The 21,680-nt window shown below is 51.4% G+C and overlaps 1 protein-coding gene across 2 annotated transcripts in view; it reads left to right on the top strand.

Annotated features, from left to right (window-relative positions):
• The first annotated feature begins 921 nt into the window (after positions 1–921).
• Positions 922–21,680, top strand: part of SEMA4F (ssemaphorin 4F) — a 134,453-nt gene continuing 113,694 nt past the window's right edge. The window contains exon 1 of one of the 2 annotated variants that reach the window (XM_037898566.2): positions 922–1,095. In XM_037898566.2, coding sequence (XP_037754494.1) covers positions 1,011–1,095 — 85 coding nt within the window. In that variant the 5' untranslated portion in view covers positions 922–1,010. The remainder of the gene's footprint in view (positions 1,096–21,680) is intronic. The other variant, XM_043545100.1, reaches the window with a different exon arrangement.

The following is a 21,680-nucleotide window of genomic DNA, read 5'->3' on the forward strand; positions in this document are numbered from 1 at the left end:
GCACAGGGAGATGGGGTGCAGGTTGCTCGGGGAGGGGTGCAGGGGGAGAGGCGATGTGTGGGGAGCACAGGGAGATGGGGGTGCAGAAGGCTGGGGGGAGGGGTGCAGGGGGGAGAGGCGATGTGTGGGGAGCACAGGGAGATGGGGTGCAGAAGGCTGTGGGGGAGGGGTGCAGGGGGGAGAGGCGATGTGCGGGGAGCGCAGGGAGATGGGGTGCAGGTTGCTCGGGGGAGGGGTGCAGGGGAGAGGCGATGTGTGGGGAGCGCAGGGAGATGGGGTGCAGGTTGCTCGGGGGAGGGGTGCAGGGGGAGAGGCGATGTGTGGGGCGCACAGGGAGATGGGGTGCAGGTTGCTCGGGGGAGGGGTGCAGGGGGAGAGGCGATGTGCGGGGAGCGCAGGGAGATGGGGTGCAGGTTGCTCGGGGGAGGGGTGCATGGGTAGAGGCGATGTGCGGGGAGCGCAGGGAGATGGGGTGCAGGTTGCTCGGGGGAGGGGTGCAGGGGGAGAGGCGATGTGCGGGGAGCACAGGGAGATGGGGTGCAGGTTGCTCGGGGGAGGGGTGCAGGCGGAGAGGCGATGTGCGGGGAGCGCAGGGAGATGGGGTGCAGGTTGCTCGGGGGAGGGGTGCAGGGGGAGAGGCGATGTGTGGGGAGCGCAGGGAGATGGGGTGCAGGTTGCTCGGGGGAGGGGTGCAGGGGGAGAGGCGATGTGTGGGGAGCGCAGGGAGATGGGGTGCAGGTTGCTCGGGGGAGGGGTGGAGCGCTGGGGGTCGCAGGCGGGCTGGGGTCGGGGTCACAGGTCGGGACGCCCCAGGGCGCGCTGGTGCCCCACGTGTTCGGTCCCGGGAGGGCCTTTGCCCCCCCCGCGGAGCTACCTGCGGCAGGGGCGTTGCGCGGCGACGTCACGGGGCCACCTGGCGGGGCGGGGCCGGGGGCGGCTGCGGGGAGCGGCGGGAGGCCGGAGCGGGCTGCAGCGGCCGCCGGAAGAAAGCGGGACCCGGGCGGCCGAGAATGGGGCCGGGGCTCGGGCTCCTGCTCCTGCTGCTGGGGGCTGCCGCGCGCTCCGCCGTGCCCCGCACGGAGAGACCCTTCCCGGGTAAGGGCGGGCGGGGGCGCCCATCTCCCGGGTCCCGCGGGGGGGGGCATTTCCGTCTCCCCGGGGTCCCGGCGGGGGGGGCCCTATCGCCCTGGCGCGCCGGGGGCTGCTGCCCGACCCCGGTAGCCAGCTGCCCGCCCGGGCGTGGCTGCCTCCTGCGGGGGGCCGGGCCGAGCCGGGCCGGGCTGAGCCGGGGGGGGGGCTGCTGAGCCGGGGGGGGGGGCTGAGCCGGGGGCTGCCGGGCCGAGCCGGGGGGGGGCTGAGCTGGGGGGGGGCCGAGCCGGGCTGAGCCGGGGGCGGCTGAGCCGGGCCGAGCCGGGCGGGGCTGAGCCGGGGGGGGGGCCGAGCCGGGCAGCCTCGGGACCGGCGGGCGGGGGCGAGCGGCGGCCGCTGCGCACCGGAGCCGGGCGGGCGGGGAGCTGGCACCGGCCCCGCCCGCAGACCCTCGCCGGCCGGCCCGGGCGCTGGCTGGATGATGTCACCGCCGCCAGGGCAGCAGCCCCCAGCGGTGCCGAGCCCCCGGCCTGCGGGTTTGCTCCCGAGCCTGCCGGAGGCTGCGGGCACCGGCCGCGGGCTGGGGTCTGGCTGTGACGGGGCGGGCTGCTCGGAGCGAGGCCCGCGGTCCGGCCGGGCGCGCTCCGCGGGGTGCCCGAGCGAGTGGGGCTGTCCAGGCTCCTGCCGCCTCCGCTGCGCATCAGCGTGTGTCGCGGGGAGCCGCGCACGGACCGCGGCTTCGGACACAGGCCAGGGTCTCCTAGAATCGTGTCAGAGGATCGTGATTTCGGTTAAAAACGAAGCACTCGCGAGTGAAAGCCGCAGTGTGGCCCCTGTGGCCCCGCGTTGTGATGCAGCCCGTGAGTGGTCAGACGTTGTCATTTCGCAGGACCCCGACCCGTTCAGTGAGGGGCCTAGGGAGGCAAATTACGGTTGGGCAGGAAAACAAACCTGGCATTTCTGACCGTTGGGTGCTTCGCTTTGCAGCCGTAATACTCTTTTAACGGAGCTTTTTAAAACAGAGCTTCCGAGCCTTTCTTCAGGAACTGGAAAAATCAAACCCTAATTCAGCCACCTGGCTAATCAGCAACGTTAGAACCGTTGGATCCCCAGCGCCTGCGTATCGCTTGAGCTGAGGGGGTGGCTGCAGCCAGTGGCAGGTTGTCCCCCGCTGCGTGGGCCAGACAGTGGAGGGAGACGGGGCGTGGATTCTTGGCAGCGGGCTTCACAGCTGTGTGGCAACAGCAGAAGAACCTTGAGATTCAGTTGAGGCTTCTGTCCCTGGTTCTGAGGGGAGTGTGCTATAGCGGTTACCAACCCACCCTGCCTTCCAGCCTGTCCTTGTCTTATTGAATTTATTCAATTCAAGTCTTGTTACAGTGGTAGCCACAGTTTATACTGTGTACAATACTCCTGGTTGTGTTTCTTGCTCCACTTGTGTTTAGCGGTGATTTTTTTTTCTTGGTTTGGGTGGATAACTGGGGGAAATGATCTGTAGCCTTGTATCATCTATGGTGGAGGTTGAAAGCCACTCCAGACTACTGTACCCCTTTCAGAAGTTTGATTTGTCTTGCATATCCCCAAGTTTCACCTCACTTAAAAACTATTTGTTTACAAAATCAGGGATAAAAATACAAAAGTATCACAGCCCACCAGTACTGAAAACTTGCTGACTTTCTCATTTTTACCATATAATTATAAAATAAAGCAATTGGAATATAAGTATTGTACCTACATTTCAGTGTGTAGTATATAGAGCAGTATAAAAAAACTCATTGAATGAAATTTTAGTTTGTACTGACTTTGCTAGTGCTTTTTATGTCACCTGTTGTAAAACTAGGCAAATATCTAGATGAGTTGATGTACCCCCTGGAAGACCTCTGTGTACCCCCAAGGGCGCATGTACCCCTGGTTGAGACTACTAACCTGTGGGTTCCTTGGAGGCTGAAATGAATGCACATCCCTTGGTGCTGGTCTCTTAGCCCTTGTCTTCACTAGGAAAAAGTGTGTTCTTACTTTGTTAGCTAATGTGGTAACTAAAAGGGGCAAAATGCTAATAGAGACCAGGAGGTTGTAGCTTTAACATGAGTTATTAGCAAATCAGGGTAAGTCCTAGGCTCTCCCAGTGTCTTTATCTTAACCTTCTAACGCATGTGAAATGTTGTAACAGAAAGGTACAATCTGCCTTGGTTTCCCTAGGAAGTTACCACATATTAAGTAAGCGGTTCCTGTGATTGGGATAGAATTTATTTGGAGACTTCTGTTTGTCAGTATAAATGCATTGGGTTAATGGAAGTAAATAAGCTATGCCTATTGGCTTATTATCGCCGCCATTTCCTGTAGCGTTCATTAAGTCATCTTAACTCTCTCCCCCATCAGTGTGATCTACATTAACTCTACCTAAGTAGTACACCCTTCAGAAGAGTGATCTCCTCAGAACCTGTTATGTTTGTATAGGGCTGGGGCTCTGCATGGTCCCAGCTATACGTATTTTACTACCAATGTGCGGAAATGATTTCTGAGCCAGACAGTTTCATGTGTGTAGTCGTGATGGGATATGGCTGCCCTTTTATAGCAGTCCTTTGTCCATAGCTTAAATTGATTAATTTATTGCATGTTTAGTATCAGGTTATATAATTATTGTAGAAATACCAGCCCTGCAGTAAGACTCAGGGACCAGGATCCTACTTAAGCTGCTGCCTCACTTGCCTGATGCTGGTTTTAGAATATTGATTTTTTTGTGTGTGTGTGCAAAGCCCATTGTTTGCTTGGCCCCATTCTTTCTGATGAATATCTGTGCAGAGTGATTTATACTTCTAGAGGGAGGGTTGTAAATGCATTAGCTAGCTGAAGGAGAAAGCATGTAGCTGTATCAGACCCTGTGAAATGGAAAAGATGGTAGAGGTAATGGCTTTTATTGGGCATACACAGGAGTTCAGATATAAAAGTAGGGGAACTCCAGGCCACGGTGCAAATCCAGTTATGTCAAATGTTTCCTGATTGTGACTGATTAGATTGAGTGGAGAATAAAGTGTCCTACATTGCTTCGTTGTAGCTGTAGCTAATTTTATAAATCTTTGAAATGAGAAAATATGGATACCTGGAAAGGTTTACTTATAGGAACGTCTGTGTGTCCAAAGGCACTGAGCCAGGGAAGTTGGAATCCCACCTTTAAAACCCCGTTTTAAATGCTGCTTCTGCATGGGGGCGAGCAAGAATAAATGCACATAAAATGGCATTTTTGTCTTCTATGGGGAGGAGCTGATGTGGGTGCGCTGGCTAAAAGTTTTGCCTCTGTCTCCAGCAGGACTAAAGGTTCGGGCCAATGTGCTGTAGGCAGTGAGGCAATGGCATAGGCACCAGCTTTCTAATTTCCCCGGGGTGCTCGACCCTCTGCCCCAGACCCCACCCCACTTCACCCCTTCCCTCAAGGCCTCACTCTTGCTGCTCTCATCAAGCCTCAAGCCAGCACTGCCTGGACTTGGCAGTGTGCTTTCCCCCAGACTAGCCGTAAGGTGTTGAGCTGGAAATCTCTCCATGAGATCTGAGACAAGTAACATAAGAACGTAGATCTGGCAAGGACCTCCTGGGTCACTGAGTCCAGTCCCCTGCTGTCACAGGCAACCCCGTCAGATAGCACTGTTCATAAATTTATCAAGCTCCATCTTAAAAGGAGTTGGGTTGTTTGCCCCAACCCCTCCTATTGGGAAGCTGTTCCAGAACCTGCCATCTCTGATGGTAAGAAACCATCTCCAAATTTTCATCCTAAGTTTACTCTCGCACCAACACTGTCCTTCATCTTCAGTAGCTTTTCTCCCTCCCTTGTGTTTACCCCTTGATGTATTTATAGAGAGCAATCAGATCCCCTCGCAGCCTTCATTTTGCTTGGCTAAACAAGTCAATTGTTTTTAGTATCTCCTTGTAAGATAGGTGGTTCTTTACTCTTGTCACTGGAGAGCAAAACAGCATCAGAATTCAGAGTAGTAGCTGTGTTAGTCTGTATTCGCCAAAAGAAAAGGAGGACTTGTGGCACCTTAGACTAACCAATTTATTTGAGCATAAGCTTTCGTGAGCTACAGCTCACTTCATCGGATGCATACTGTGGAAAATGGGGTTCTGTGCACTAGGTGGAGTGTGGGACCCCCTCTGAGTCTGGTACTAACTGCCAGCCCCAGAGGGTTGGGGGGGAGCAGGTAGACTGGCATCTTGGGTGTTTTCCACTCTCAGCTTTAGTTTAAAAAAAAAAAAGTCTTCAGCTGTTATGAAAGAAACCTTCAAAACATGAATCAAATGAAACTGATGTAGTGACGTCTTCCTGAGTCTGCAGAGAGCCCGAAACAGTCGTTTATAAGTGTAAGCTGCCACATTGCTGCCCCAAACGGGCCTTTTTATCCTTTCAGGTTTGCATTGGGGCTGATCTCTGCTGAACTTTAATCTTTAACACTGCTGGGGTGGATCTTTACTAGGGAAATGTTGTATTCTTACTTTGTCAGTGAACATAAGAATGGCCATACTGGGTCAGACCAAAGGTCCATCCAGCCCAGCATCCTGTTGGCCAACAGTGGCCAATGCCAGGTGCCCCAGAGGGAGTGAACCTAACAGGTAATGATCTAGTGATCTCTCTGCTGCCATCCATCTCCACCCTCTGACAAACAGGGGCTAGGGACACCATTCCTTACCCCTAACAGTTCATAGCCATTAAGTGAACACATGGTAACTAGCAAGGTGTACAATTTTAGTGAAGACAAGGCCATTTGTAGTTTTACATATTAGCAGGTTGAGGTTACAGCTATGGGAGCGCCTAGGGTTTACCATGGCCACCTTACATGTTAAAACTCCAGCGGTCTTGTCTTCACTGGGACTTTGCCATGTGTTGGCTAACGCAAGGTAAGAATGTACCTTCTCGCCTAGTGAAGGCAAGACTGTAACATGTCAGCAGAACGCTGTACAAACTCTTCATGTTGTAGTTCTCACACTGTCCCTAGTTACCTGGCCTCTGGCCCAGATCTAACCATTCTAAAACTCTGTCCTGGACTAGCTCGCAGGAGCTCACTTTCCTGACCACCTTGACTCTCCCTGTCTTCCCCTTAATTTCTCCTCATGGGACTTCTCCTTAGGGCCTGCTCCCGCTCCCATTGAAGTAAGTAGGAACTTTCTTAGCTATTTAACACAGCACTTCTGTTTCTATTTTCTCTTATAACTCGGCTCTGCCATTCCTGAAGGCTGCAGGTCATGCTTAGTCTTTTGTGTGCTGCCATCTTTGTCCTGGGTGGGTCCTGGGTTGGTTTCAATCCTTGTTAGTGAGGAGGGGAGGCTTTCGGAGAAGGCAAAGTTCACACCGGGACCCCAAAACATGGCTTTGGCACCTTCTGCTTTCTTGTGGAAACGAGTTCCCTTGCAAGAATGCTCTGAACTACTCACGCTGGTTCTGTCAGTAGCTGCGCTCACTGGTAACATTGCCATCTCAGGCAGGCCCTGTATGCCCTGGCCGTGCCGGCCTCTGCAGTGTGCTCCCTGCCCTCCCACTACCTCCTTTCTTAATCACTGTGAACAACACGCCCATCCTGCCTGTTGCTCAGGCTCGTAGCCTGGGTGTCACCTTTGACCTGGGCCCCTCTCTAGGTCCTCAGAGCCATGCTAGGTCTACATCTTGCAGGTTCTTTCTGCATAATGTTTCCTAAGATATGGCCTTTCCAATCCATTCATGCCGCTAAAGCTCTCATCCAGGCTCCTGCTGTTCTCTTGTGGTGCTCCTCCTCAGTATCCATCTGTCGACTCTGGCCTGAGATTGTAAACTCTTTGGGGCAGGGACCATTTCTCTTCTGCATTTGTACAGTGCCTAGCACAGTGGGGCCTTGGCCCAGAACTAGAGCTTTTAGGTGCTTTGGTAATGCAAATAACCTATCTCCACTGGAAGCAAAGTTACACTGGTTTTTCTTTTCAGAGTAACAGCCGTGTTAGTTTGTATTTGCAAAAAGAAAAGGAGTACTTGTAGCACCTTAGAGACTAACCAATTTATTTGAGCATAAGCTTTCGTGAGTTACAGCTCACTTCATCAGATGCACTGGTTTTTCTGGGGCTGAATTGATAATGAATAACCTGATTGGGCCCAGCCCTTGTCTCTCTTTCTGTTGGTCAGTACAAAGGAATGACATTCTGAACAAAGATTTTTTGAAGCGTCCGAGGTGTTGCAGGGACTGAGCTGTATAGTGGCAGGGGGAGGTATGGTCTCAAGACTGAGGGGAGTGGCTGGGAGGATGGGGAAGGGAAAGAGTAGACAGCTCTTCCACTCTAGGGTAGGGTGACCAGATAGCAAGTGTGAAAAATTAGGATGGGTGGAGGTAATAGGGTCCTATATAAGACAAAGCCCCTAATATTTGGTCATCTGGTCACCCTCCTCCAGGGTAAGGGAAGTCCTGCTGTGAGCAGCTGGCTGGGGGCTGCATATCTGACTGCATTCCAGGCTAAACTTTCAAATGGAATCAACCTTTCCATGTTTTGAGGCAGCTTCCCCTCCAAGTTATTTGGAAGCTGCATTAAAGCGAGCATGACTTACTGCATTGAGCAATCTCCTGGGGATGCTTGGCTCTGTCTCCTGGGGCTGGCAGCCCTGCTTTGAAGAGTCTAGGGTGCTTGGCAGAGCCCAGATATCAGGTTTCACCCCCCCATCTCCTGCACCAGAACACAGTGGAGAGTTTATGGTTGGTTTGAGAACCTGGCCTCTGGGGTAGGGCGTGTGCACGTCTTGCCTCCCAGAATCCTGTTCTCAAATCTGTACAGATCGTAGCAAAGGAAAGTCCTTGCCCTGCAAAGTCAACCTGAAGCGAGCAGACCCCATTGGCTGGGTGGAGGTGGTGACTGTTACCTGGCTGAGTCTAGCTAACCCCTCCTTACCTGCAGCATGAAAGGGAGGGTGTGGGTGGCACTTCACTGTGTTCCCTCTCCTCTAATCTCCTGCTGTCTGACCTGCCCAGCGATACACCTGCCGAGGACAGATTACAGTATGTGCCGTGTCTGGCATGCAAGCAGACTCTTTCCAGCAGTGCATGTGCTTTGCTTGGCTAACCAAAACTTCATCTGGCATCAGTGGAGGGCGCTGGTGCTCGGGTGGGGCTCTACGCAACCCCATCCTCTGCCCTCCCCATGCTAGGTTCATAGCTTTCAAGACCAGAGGGGGCCGTTACAATAATTTAGTCTGAGCTGTATAACACAGGCCAGAGAAAGTCACCTGTGGTTCTTGCGTCCAGCTCATGACTTCTGGTTGAGCTAAAGTCTCCTTTAGAAAGGGACCTCTAAGCTTGATTTTAAAGACTTTACGGGACAGAGAATTCACCACATCCCGCAATAACTTGTTCCAATGGTAATTACCCTCACTGGTGAAAAGGTGTATTTCTAGTCTAAATCTGTCCAGCTTCTGCTTCCAGTCGTTGGATTTTATTTCTGCCTTTTTTTATGTTAGATTAAAGAGTGGTCTGTTCTGGGAGAAGGGGCTCTTGCTGTGAGCAGAGCCTGGCATGCTCTGCAGGAAGGCTGACGGTGGTAATGGCTCCGTGGAAGCTGGGCGTGTGGGAGCCCTTTTGGTTGGGCCCATAGAAGGGAGCGGGCATATCTCTTTCCTTGCCTTTCGTGTGTGGGGGGGTGGTGGTGGTGGAGATGAAGTGAATTGAGTGGGCATTGCTGATTGGAGCTGCCAGGGTCCCTTTTCAACTGGGCATTCCAGTCGAAAACTGAACGCCTGGCAACTCTAGCATAGATACAATGTCTGTCTCAGAGTTGGTTTGTGCCTGGGGCAGCCCATTCCTCTAAGCTATTATCCCACATTGGCTGTGCACTTGGCTGGGTGTGGCTGCATTGGTCACACTTGGGATTTATTTTCTGTCTTCGCAACCCATAAGAGTTAGAAACCTGAGCTTGCATTCTGTACCTGGATTCCGCAGCTGTCGCTCACACAGTGCAATAGCATTAGCCAGCTCCCACCTCTGAGATGTCATTGCACTGAACGCACTCGGGGACACAGCTGCAAACAGGGTGAGTTACCCCGTAAACATGAAGTGTGGGAACCCAAGGGGGATGAGGCTGTGTAGCCAGGGGGGAGAGGCTGCTACCGCTGTGTATGAGGCTTGGTTGGAGGGGTTCGTCCCATGTATCTGGTCCCCACAGTATCCCTGTAGTGCTGCATACATGACTAAGATAGCACTCTGCATCAGTTTAGGTCACTTACTGGGTCTGGATTAGGTCTCCAGGTTTTTATGCTTGGGAGACTTGGCGCTGTGAAACAGCTGAAGCAATGGCTGGTACCCCCTAATCCCTGCTGTGCAGGCCATGTCTCATCTCTGCAGTGCCACTGGCGTGCAGTCAGCCCAGCTCCTGCCTGCTGCCTGGGCTGTTGTGGTGAACGGTTTGCAGAAGGAGTTGACTGTGTCTGAAAATAAACCCTTCCTGGTCTGACCTCCGCTCTGAGTGGCAACAGCTCTCTGGGGAGCCCCATCCAGGCACAGTAGCACCTCTGTTAAATGAGAAGTGGAGCAATGGAAGTGGTCTCCTGTTGTGACCTGCCCAACTATAGCAAAAACAATGAGGAGTCCTGTGCCACCTTAAAGATCTGGAGAGTAGGCCTGCTGATGGAGGTCTCTAGGAGGAAGTGGGAACAAGAGGAGGTTTAGAGCAGATTCTGTCCCCAGAGAGAGACATTCAGAGGGAAGTAAAACACGTGTTGCCTCTAACCTGCTGGGGGCAGGCCTTGGACTGGGCTGGTGCATGGTGCACTGGTACAGCTCAGACTGTTTGCTTGTTCTATAGAACCTCAGCTTTCAGGTTTTTAAATGAGGAAGGGTTGGTCTGTCAGTACTGCTTTTGCTATTGCTAAGGCTACGATTTACTCACTGGTGGTAAAAGTCACGGGCAATAAACAAAAAGTCACTGAATCTTAGATGCTGGGGGAGGGGGTGCTCCAGCGGCTGCTACTGCTCTGGAGGCTCTAACTGTTAGCATTTGAGGCTTTATTGCAGTGTTAAGTGTGTATCACCAACACAGAGGTGAGTCTGCCAGGAGCTGTGGTGTGCCGGCTCTGGGAGCTGTAGTGCAGGTGCCCAGAGAGGATGACTGTAAACTTTGGCATTAACTATTTCATCCCTCATATGGGAGGGTCACAGATCTGCCCAGCCTACTGAGCTGGTGTCTTATTGGGTGGTACTAGTTGGTGGCGCTGGGTAGCTACCACCGCTGAGGGGGAGTTGGGCCTGGCAGAGCGGCTCTGTCCTGTTTTTGAACACCTGTGTGATCTAGTGTGAACGATGTCTCGTTCTGATCACTTGCAGGGGTGCCACCTCTACTCCCATTTGGACCCCTGGCTTATAGGAGGCAGCCACCCTTTGCCCTGCAACGTGATAACCTCTGAGTCACTGAATGCATCCAATGAAGTGAGCTGTAGCTCACGAAAGCTTATGCTCAAATAAATTTGTTAGTCTCTAAGGTGCCACAAGTCCTCCTTTTTGCATAAGTAGTTAGCGCATTTCAAGGGACCATTCACATGTAGTGGCCTGTTCACACCCCTCCAGTCATGGGGAGGAAGGCAGCTGGGGGAGGTTGTTGCAATAAGCCAGAAATTAGGTTTCAGAGTAGCAGCCGTGTTAGTCTATATCCGCAAAAAGAAAAGGAGTACTTGTGGCACCTTAGAGACTAACAAATTTATGTGAGCATAAGCTTTCGTGAGCTACAGCTCACTTCATGCATTGTTAACCCTAACCCTAAGCTGCCCTGCTGGTGGCTGGAAGAGCACTTCCCCTTGTCTGCACAGAGAGCGGAGGTCTTTTCTCCCCTAAAATCCATTTGGAAGCTGAAGCTGGTGACCTGCATGCTGAGCAATGCTGCGTGTGCAAACACCTTGCACCCGTGGGCTGGCAGCTGCCCTGGTGGCATGTGTGAACCTATTTCTCCCGCATGATGCTGCTGCTCTTGGGGTTAGTGGGCAGATGCTGGGGCTGGAGTGGGAGAAAGGAGGTGCTGACAAGTTGTTCTCTGTGGGATCCCTTAGCTTTGGAGTTCGATTCCAACTCCTCCACTGCCCCCAGTCTGCAATAGCCTGGACTGACTGACCTTAGGGTGTGCTGCCCTGTTCAGGGTGGGGGTGGGGACGGGGGCAGGGAAGTGGCTGTGGTTTGCACCTGGGCGGTGGCTGGAATAGCTGTAGTTACGTGGGAGAGGGAAGGTTGCTGGCTGGCTGTATTTAAACCTTCAGTCAAAGCCTGGCCTGAGGGAGAGGCTTTGTATTTGCATGTAAGCTAACATGAACAGCTGGGAGTCACAATCGCTGCCCCATGGTGGGAAGGGGAAGATCAGAAGATCCAGGGAATAGAGCTACACCAGCAAAGGGAAAGTGTAGCTGAACAAGGGAACTTTCTAATTGGCAAGATTTACACAGGAGAAGCCAGCTAACAAGATTTACCCAGGGGAAGCGGAGGTGCTCTGCAGCGTTGTGGAGCTGTTAGGTGCACACAGGACGCATGCTGAGAACTGTCTCCTTTCGGTTTTTATGGTTGCAGGTGTGGCCCAGCACAGGAGGGAAATAGCTCTCTGCCTGAAATCCCAAGCTCATGGTGCTGCTGAGGAAGAGAAGCTGGTCTCTTGGTTTCAGTGGAATAGTCAGAGGGCAGCTTATTTTCCCCTTTCCCCCAGTCCATGGCATCTGCTCTAGTGGAAATCCTGCATCAGGGAGGAGAGTCAGAGGGTTTTTTCAAGTTACAGCAGCTCTTGAGTCCGCCGTGGGCAGTGACTCCGTCCTGGGGTGCTGAAGCCCTGAGTGGAGTGAGAAGAGTGCTTTACTTCCCCCTCTCCCTCAGGGCAACTTCTCTCAGTCAGACAGAGTGCAAAGTAACTGTGGGCTCCAGCCTGGGTCCTGCCGCTGGCCGGCGTTCCTGAAGACCGGGTCACAGCAGGAGCATACAGCAAGAACAGGGGCGTGTGGGGGAGAAGTCCCCCTCGTACCTGGCCGGCCTCAGGAAGGCATGGGGGACTTGCTCTGAGAAGGAGTGCCGTCCCATTCGCACGAAGGGATTGACTTGTTGCTGCTTGCAGGGCCTGGCCTGGCCTGGCCTTGGTTTGACTGCTAGTGTGGAAGGAGCGAAAGTACTTCGCCCTGACCCAGGAAGGGCGCTTGGCCTCTCAGTTCTGCCAGTCACGGGTGCTCAGCTTACCGTGACATTTTGGCTCTTTGAGGTGCCAGTGCCACACATTCCCTGGGTCTGAGCCATTCTGGTGCTTCCTGCTTGTGCCCTGTCCTGCTGGCTGCAGTGACCCAAGAGCATCCGTACCAGCCTCAGGGTGCAGAGTCCACAGTGGCTGAGAGTTCTACACTTAGATTTTACTAACCAGTTAGCAAGTGTAAACTCCCCAGGTACTTAACAGCCTGTCCACGGAATCACAGATGGTCCCCTTGGGTGCTCCAACCTGTCTTTCTGCCAAAGAGAGTGTGTCTGTGATAGGTGGTCCCTTGCACCATGAATTACAGCAATATTCAGGTTGTTCCTGGTCCCAAGGACCAGTCACTTACCAGAGATCTATTGTCCCACACCAAAGACAACACTTGTAGTTCATTACAGGATTGTCTACGTGAAGATTTATTAAAAAGGAAATGAGTTATTTACAATGTTAAAGCAGGTGAGCATGCACGCGCACACAAATGAGTTACAATCTTACGTTTCAAAAGGTAATATAGGCTTCTGTAATAAGCAAGATCTATGTGTCCTTTAGGCTAACCCAGGCTGAACAGCTGGGGATCCCTTGCTTATGTCTAGAAAACCTGGCCCCTTAGAATCCAAGCAGCACCGAGATATAGTTCCTTCTTGTCAGGGGTTTTTATCCCCCTCCTTCTTTCTATTCTGAGCTGCAAACTCAGTTGAAGGGAGGAATCTGCTTGCATGACTCATCTTCAAGGGGAAGGGGGGACAAAACAACAAATGTCTTTTGTCCTCTTTGGCATCCCACAATAGTCTGTCTGGTCAATGGACCTTCCCTGTTGGGCAGGATGTTACATCTTCTGCTGGAGATGAGCCCTTCACACCAGTTAATGTGTCTGGTGAGTTACACAGTCTCAGAGGCTCACAGTACAGCCGCCCAGCTATTACCGTACGGCGTGGGATACAGATGCTGAGAGTAAGGCCTGGTCTACGGTGGGGTGGGGTGGGGGGGGATCGATCTAAGATACGTTGACTTCAGCTACACTATTCTCGTAGCTGAAGTTGCGTATCTTAGATCAACTTAGAATCACTTACTTTGCGTCCTCACGGCACGGGATCGACGGCCGCTGCTCCCCCGTCGACTCCGCTTCCGCCTCTCGCCCTGGTGGAGTTCCAGAGTCGACGGCAGAGCGATTGGGGATCGTTTTATCGCGTCTACACTAGAGGCGATAAATCGATCCCCGATAGATCGATCACTACCCGTTGATCCGGCGGGTAGTGTAGACGTGGCCTACGATTAATGCTGGCAGCAGCTCACCAGCATCCCATAAAATCTAAACACGTTCTTAGAACCCGAACGCCTATTTTAACAATACACAGGGAAGCCAGGCTGATTCCAGCCATATATCTGTCCGTGCCCTAGGGAGACAGAGGGACTTTGGCACGAGCTGGCACCGGGTTGCCAGCATCATATGTACCATCCCTGGTAACCTTAGCCCAGCTAAGGTGGGTTGTGGATACCGATGGGGGTTTACACCCACAGTACATCCCAGCTGTGTTGGTGTTTCTGGGGCTTCTCTCCACTTCTCCCTTCCCAGGTACAGACTAGCATGACCCAACTCCGAGATCCCAGGGCATTGGTCAGGAGAACATCTCGCCATCTGAGCTTATGGGTGGGGTTCTGACCAGTGAGTATGGAGCTGGCAGTGCTGCCCCAGAGCAGAATAAAATGGGAAGAGAAAGGGGCAGATCTGACTTTTCTGAGCACCAGCTTTGCTGTCTGTACATAACTGTCTTGCCCTGTTGGATGCTGGCAGGACCGTTGCCAGCGGTGCCCCAAATTGAGTGAGAATTATGTGCTAACCCTGCTGGAGGCATGTGAGGTGAGGGCCCAAGAGAAGAGGGACCATTGTGAACGGGGCAAGGCCCAGTAGCAGTGTGAGGAGGCTTGTTCTGGGGCAGCCTGTTCAGTGCACACTGAGGTGGGGTGAAGCCTTGGCAGGGGTCAGGCTGTTCCCTGCCCTCTGACTGCCCTGACTCCTATCCACACCTCTGCCCCCTGGCCACCTCCCTGAACTCCCCTGCCCTCTATCCAACCCCCCTGCTCCCTGACCCCTTACCACGCTGCCTGGAGCACCGGTGGCTGGCGGCGCTACAGCCGTGCCGCCCAGAGCACCAGGACAGGCTGCCATGCCGCCTGGCTGGAGCCAGCCATGCCACTGCCCAACACAGAGCACCGGGTCAGGCCGCGGCTCTGCAGCTGTGCTGCCCGGCAAGAGCTCGCAATCCCACTGCCCAGAGCATTGCACCGGCGGCGCAGTGAGCTAAGGCTGTGGGGGAGGAGCTGGGGCTAGCCTCCTGGCCCCAGAGCTCAGGGGCCACGCGGGAGGGTCCTGTGGGCTGTAGTTTGCCCACCTCTGCTCTACAGCAAAGCCAAACTGAAGTTTGTTTCACAGACCCTGAGATCACGATTCAGATAAAAGCAAGTCTAATGTTTTGGAAACATAAGGTGACAAAAAGAAAACATAAAACACAATCAGCATTTCTCAAATGTGACCACCAGTGGATTTTTTGTGTGGCCGCAACCGTGTCAAATCATGGGCGGAGATTGTGGGGCCAAAGCAGCAGCCCCTACCTACAGCACCCACTACCTACAGCACCCAACTGTTACTCCTGATGAGCTATTTCCAAGGGAGGCGAGATATATGGCCTTGGTGTTTGCACTGGTGCCACCAGCAGGGATAGGTGCTCTGCACTGCACAGCTACCTGGGGGCTCTGGGCAGTGCCTCTGGAGAGAAATGGGGCCGGTGTGTGTGGTGTCAGAGGTGGCTCTTGTTGGTGGAGGCAGCTGCAGTGCTCGGTCACTGGGGCACCTCCCTGAGCATCTCCCCACTCCTGCCTGGCCAGGGCATGGGGAGCCTGGACTCCCCCGGCAGCCAGTAAGTTCCCAACCCACCTTTCCTGGGGTGGGCTCTCACTGAAGGGCTGCGGGAGGCAGGGACAGAGAGACAGGTTTGTCGGAGAGGCCACCAGCAAGAGTTGCTGGCTGTGCACTCTAAGACCACTTGCTCTAGCCTAGATTTATTAACAAGTTACTCTAGTAAGATATTGCTTGCCCTGACTCTCACTGCTGTGTGTGGCTGACAGTGGCTGCACAAACGAGTCCGTCCTGGAGAGCCTTCTCTTTGCATATGAGCCGGTTGCTGTGCTTGAATTTCTTCCCTGCGGTGGCAAGTTACAATGTCAGTAGCAACTCGCTGAAGGCTCTGCGAAGAGATGAGATGGTACAGGCCAGACTGTGAGCCCAGCCCTGCATTCGTGGTGTTTGTGAGGCTCCTCTTCCTGACCCTCCTCCTGCCTCTCTGGGAGTTTTCTGCTTTGCAGTGTCTGAACTTGTCAGCACAAACGTGCTGGGCTGGGGCCAGCACTCTCTTGCAGCAGCCCGGAGAGGATGGCAGGTTTGTTCTGATGGGGAGGCGTGACCACAGCACATTGGAGCCCTGCTCATAGACAACGATCCCAATGCTCTAGGGCTGTACAAACACATAAGAACGGCCATACTGGGTCAGACCAAGGTCCATCTAGCCCAGTATCCTGTCTTCCAACAGGCCAATGCTAGGTGCCCCAGAGGGAGTGAACAGAGCAGGTAATCATCAAGTGATCCATCCCATCGCCCATTCCCAGCTTCTGGCAAACAGAGGTTAGGGACACCATCCCTGCCCATCCTGGCTAATAGCCATTGATGGACCTATCCTCCTTGAATTTATCTAGTTCTTTTTTGAACCCTGTTATAGTCTTGGCCTTCACAACATCCTCTGGCAAGGAATTCCACAGGCTGATTGTGTGTTGTGTGAAAAAATACTTCCTTTTGTTTGTTTTAAACCTGCTGCCTATTAATTAAATTTGGTGACCCGTAGTTCTTGTGTTATGAGAAGCAGTAAATAACACTTCCTTATCTACTTTCTCCACACCAGTCATGATTTTATAGACCTCTATCAAATCTCCCCCCTTAGTCGTCTCTTTTCCAAGCTGAAAAGTCCCAGTCTTATTAATCTCTCCTCATATGGCAGCCGTTCCATACCCCTAATCATTTTTGTTTCCCTTTTTGAACCTTTTCCAATTCCAGTGTCTTTTTTTTTTTTTTTTTTTTTTTTTTTTGAGACTGGGTGACCACAACTGCAGGCAGCATTCAGGGTGTGGGCGTAGCATGGATTTATATAGAGGCAACATGATATTTTCTCTCCTATTATCTCTCCCTTTCTTAATGATTCCTAGCATTCTATTCGCTTTTTTGACGGCCGCTGCACATTGAGTGGATGTTTTCAGAGAACTATCCACAATGACTCCATGAGCATCTTTCAACAAAAAGATGATCCTTTCTTTGTCAGTGTAATACCTTGTGGGCCCCTTGACTGGCTGCAAGGGACAGGGGAGGGGCTGGCAGCAGTTCACCAAGAGAAGACTGATTTCAGAGTAACAGCCGTGTTGGTCAGTATTTGCAAAAAGAAAAGGAGTACTTGTGGCACCTTAGAGACTAACCAATTTATTAGAGCATAAGCTTTCGTGAGCTTATGCTCAAATAAATTGGTTAGTCTCTAAGGTGCCACAAGTACTCCTTTTCTTTTTGCAAGAGAAGACTGTTACGCTTGCTCTTCTTCCCTGGAGACCAGATGGCTGTGAAATGGGGAACTGGGGCATCCCTGTATTTCCCTTCTTTATAAAACCTGCCCTTCCTGCATGGTACCTACATGTAATGCCCATGAACGAACTCATCAGCTCTCGGACAGCTGCGGAGTGATCTGGAAGGCTGGGCACTTGGCCAGCTGATTGACTGAGCCCTGATGATGCCATGAGCGTCTTGTTTATTGGCTGAGCGTCTAGTTACTCAGCATCCTGTTCAGGGAGCTCCATGGAAGCTTATCTGAGCAGGCCTCCCCCTATTCCTGCTCCTGCAGTTAAATGTCATTCTTAAACTTTCCCCAGGCTCCAGTACACTGTCCCCGGCCAGGCAGAAAGCCTACCTTTCCTTCCCTGCTGTCCATCCCCCGTACCTTGACTGTCTGTCTGAAATGGCTCTATTCTGCCATGCTGTGCCTTGGGGCTTGTACTGTGACGTTGCACTCCATATGCTTTATGGAAATGTGCTTATGAATATGACGTAACTGGAATATGCTGTACGCTAAATACACCTTGTATGGTGTCATTAGAAAGCTTATCTATTGAGTGCGTTCATCCTATTTGTATGCACGTATAATTCTTGTATCTGAAGCTAGAAATAGGAAGTGTAACTCTGAGGTCCTATTGCAATTATACAAAGAGTGGGCCATTAATGGTGGCTTAGAATCTTGATGGCTCCCATTGACTAGGACAACTGGTTGTGAATGGGTTTATTTACCTGCAAGCCTTCTTGCATACGTGTGGGTCAGCCTGTGGGTAATGAAAAATGATCTCTCACAGGGACATGTGACCATGTCACATGATGCTGGAATCCATCTTAAATCTGGAATCCATTTAGGAGGAGGGTGGGGACCTAGAGAGACAAAAGATTCCCGCCTTGTGCCAAAGCTATAAAAGGGGGTGGAGCAGGACAAAGAGGTGCCAGTCATGAGAGAGCCCCTGATTAAAAGGTAAAATGTCTGCTGGAACTAACAAGGACTGTACCAGGGGAAAGGATTGGGCCCAGACTAGGAAGGAGTCTAGTCTGTGAAAGAAGCTTATTGGAACATCTCTGAGGGTGAGATATTACCTATAATCAGTTTCTTAATGTATTAGGCTTAGACTTGTGTATTTTTGCTTTATTTTGCTTGGTAACTTACTTTGTTCTGTGTTATTACTTGAAACCACTTAAATCCTACTTTTTATATTTAATAAAATCACTTATAGTTTATTAATGAACCCAGATTAAGTGATTAATACCTGGGGGAGCAAACAGCTGTGCATATCTCTCTATCAGTGTTATAGTGGGCGGACAATTTGAGTTTACCCTGTATAAGCTTTATACAGAGTAAAACGGATTTATTAGGGGTTGGATCCCATTGGGAACTGGGTGTCTGGGTGCTGGAGATAGGTGACCTGCTGAGCAGTTTTTAGTTAAAGTCTGCAGCTTTGGGGGTGTGGCCTGGACCATGGGTCTGTGCTGCAACAGGCTAATGTGTCTGGCTCAATAAGGCAGGGTTCTGGAAGTCCCAAGTTGTCACGGAAAATGGGCTCAGAAGTAATTTCAGCACATCAGGTGACAGTCCCAGGCAGAAACCCTACCCTTCCTTCTCTGCTGTCCATCCCCCCTACCTTGGCTGTCTGTCTGAAATGGCTTTGTTCTGCCATGTGGGTGGGACTAGCTTACCTGTGGCTGTGTCCATACAGGGCTTTCCCTTTCCAGTATTTCACTAGGATCAGTGCAGTTCCGCAGGTGGGTGGACTGGAAGGAAATGGATCAACAACCTTGCAGGTAAAGTTTGCAGATGACAAAGCTTGCTGTGGTGGTAAATAAGGGCAGGTTCTGTAAACTGGACAAAACGCAGCAAGTTTTAATAAAACCAAAGGCAAGTTTATACCTGTGGGAACGAAGAATGTGGGTCACATTTAGAATCATAGAATATCAGGGTTGGAAGGGACCTCGGGAGATCATCTAGTCCAACCGCCTGCTCAAAGCATGACCAATCCCCAACTAAATCATCCCAGCCAGGCTTTTGTCAAGCCTGACCTTAAAAACCTCTAAGGAAGGAGATTCCACCATCTCCCTAGGTAATGCATTCCAGTGCTTCATTGCCCTCCGAGTGAAAGTTTTTTCTAATATCCAACCTAAACCTCCCCCACTGCAACTTGAGACCATTACTCCTTGTTCTGTCATCTGGTACCACTGAGAACAGTTAGATCCATCCTCTTTGGAAGCCCCTTTTCGGTAGTTGAAAGCAGCTATCAAATTCCCCCTAATTCTTCTCTTCTGCAGACTAAACAATCCCAGTTCCCTCAGCCTCTACTCACAAGTAAAGTGCTCCAGCCCCCTAATAATTTTTGTTGCCCTCTGCTGGACTCTTTCCAATTTTTCAACATCCTTCTTGTAGTGTGGGACCAAAGCTGGATACAGTACTCCAGATGAGGCCTCACCAATGTCGAATAGAGGGGAACGATCACGTCCCTCGATCTGCTCGCTATGCCCCTACTTATACATCCCAAAATGCCATTGGCCTTCTTGGCAACAAGGGCACACTGCTGACTCATATCCAGCTTCTCGTCCACTGTCACCCCTAGGTCCTTTTCCGCAGAACTGCTGCCTAGCCATTCGGTCCCTAGTCTGTAGCGGCGCATGGGATTCTTCCATCCTAAGTGCAGGACTCTGCACTTGTCCTTGTTGAACCTCATCAGATTTCTTTTGGCCCAATCCTTTAATTTGTCTAGGTCCCTCTGTATACTATCCCTACCTCCAGCATATCTACCTCTCCTTCCAGTTTAGTGTCATCTGCAATCTTGCTGAGGGTGCAGTCCACGCCATCCTCCAGATCATTACTGAAGATATTGAACAAAATCGGCCCCAGGACCAACCCTTGAGGCACTCCGCTTGATATTGGCTGCCAACTAGACCTTGAGCCCAACGATCTAGCCAGCTTTCTATCCACCTTATAGTCCATTCATTCAGCTCATACTTCTTTAACTTGCTGGCAAGAATACTGACAGAAGGAGCTTAATCTACGTAGCTTATCGAAGAGAAGGTTGAGAGGTGACTTGATCACAGTCTACAAGGACTTGCCTGAGGGGAAGATGGTAGAGGGCTCTTGAATCCATAGGCACCGACTCCAGGGCTGGAGCACTCACAGAAAAAAATTGGTGGGTGCTCAGCACCCACCGGCAGCCAACGCCTCCCATCTGCCTGTTGCCCTGCTGATCAACCCCTCCCTCTTCCTCCCAGCACTTGCCACCTGCTGCGATCAGCTGTTTCATGGCATGCAGGAGGCGCTGGGGGGAGGAGTGGGGATGGGGCACACTCGAGGGAAGGGGAGAACTGGGCAGGAAGAGGTGGGGGTGGGAGGTGGGGGAGGGGCGGGGTGGGAGCTTGGGAGAAGGGAGTGGGTGGAGGATGGGATTTAAATTAGCTGTTACTACTCAAGAAAGATCTTGGAGTCATTGTGGATAGTTCTCTGAAAACATCCGCTCAATGTGCAGCAGCAGTCAAAAATCTAACAATGTTGGGAACCATTAGGAAAGGAATGGATAATAAGACAATAAATATCATAATGCCACTATATAAATCCATGGTATGTCCACACCTTGAATACTGTCATCCCATCTTAAAGTAAGATATATTAGAAATGGAAAAGGTGCAGAGAAGGGGAACAAAAATGGTTAGGGGTATGAAACAGCTTCTGTATGAGGAGAGAGTAGAAAGACTGGGACTGTTCATCTTGGAAAATAAATGACTTGGGGGGGGGGTATGGGAGAGGTCTATAATACCATGAATGTTGTGGAGAAAGTGAGTAAGGAAGTGTTGTTTACCCCTTCTCGTAACACAAGAACCAACGGTCACACAATGAAGTTAATGGGAAGCAGGTTTAAAACAAGTAAAAGGAAGTATAACTTCACACAACGCACAGTCAACCTGTGGAACTCCTTGCCAGAGGATGTTGTGAAGGCCAAAACTATAACAGGGTTCAAAAAAGAACTAGATAAGTTCATGGATGCTTTTAGCCAAGATGGTCAGAGATGCAACTCTGGGTGTCCCTAAACCTCTGACTGCCAAATGCTGGGACTGGATGACAGGGGATGGATCTCTTGATGATTGCCCTGTTTTGTTTGTTCCCTTTGAAGCACCTGGCACTGGCCACTGTTGGAAGACAGGATACTGTGATAGACGGACCAGGATGTCCATTCTTATGTTCTTATGCTTAAGGAGCAGGTCTGATATGATAGAAACATCTGCAATGCTGATACCTCCTCCGTGCTAGGAGCTGCATCTGTGCTCAAGAATTGGTGGGAAAGAGTAAGGAGATCATATATCTGATGCCCAAGTGTTCATCTACACTAGACTGTTTTTTCCCTTGTGTTAATCTGATTGCCCGTTAACTCCAGGTAGTGACCACAATTTTGAAGTGCTAGTGTTGACACCTTTCAGACTTTTGTTCTTTACCCCAGGCTGAGTTAGTCTAGTATAGGTGGATTCTCTTAAGGGTTTTATTTAGGGGTTTCCACACAGCAGGGGTGTCTGAAATAGAGATGGGTTAAATCCAAACCCTAAGGCTGTGTCTTAACAAGAATTTTACTTTGAGTTAGCTAACTGGAGTTAAGAAGACACCTCTTCCTACTGAAGGCAGGGGCTGAAATCCTGGATCTGAAAGTTGTTTTATTCCCAGCTGTAGTGCTAACTGGCACAAGCTGCTTGTCTGAGGAGACCAATAATTCCCTAGCTTGGAGCAGTTTTTCCC

The sequence above is a fragment of the Chelonia mydas genome, chromosome 4 (assembly GCF_015237465.2).
Source record: "Chelonia mydas isolate rCheMyd1 chromosome 4, rCheMyd1.pri.v2, whole genome shotgun sequence".
Lineage (NCBI taxonomy): Eukaryota > Metazoa > Chordata > Testudines > Cheloniidae > Chelonia > Chelonia mydas.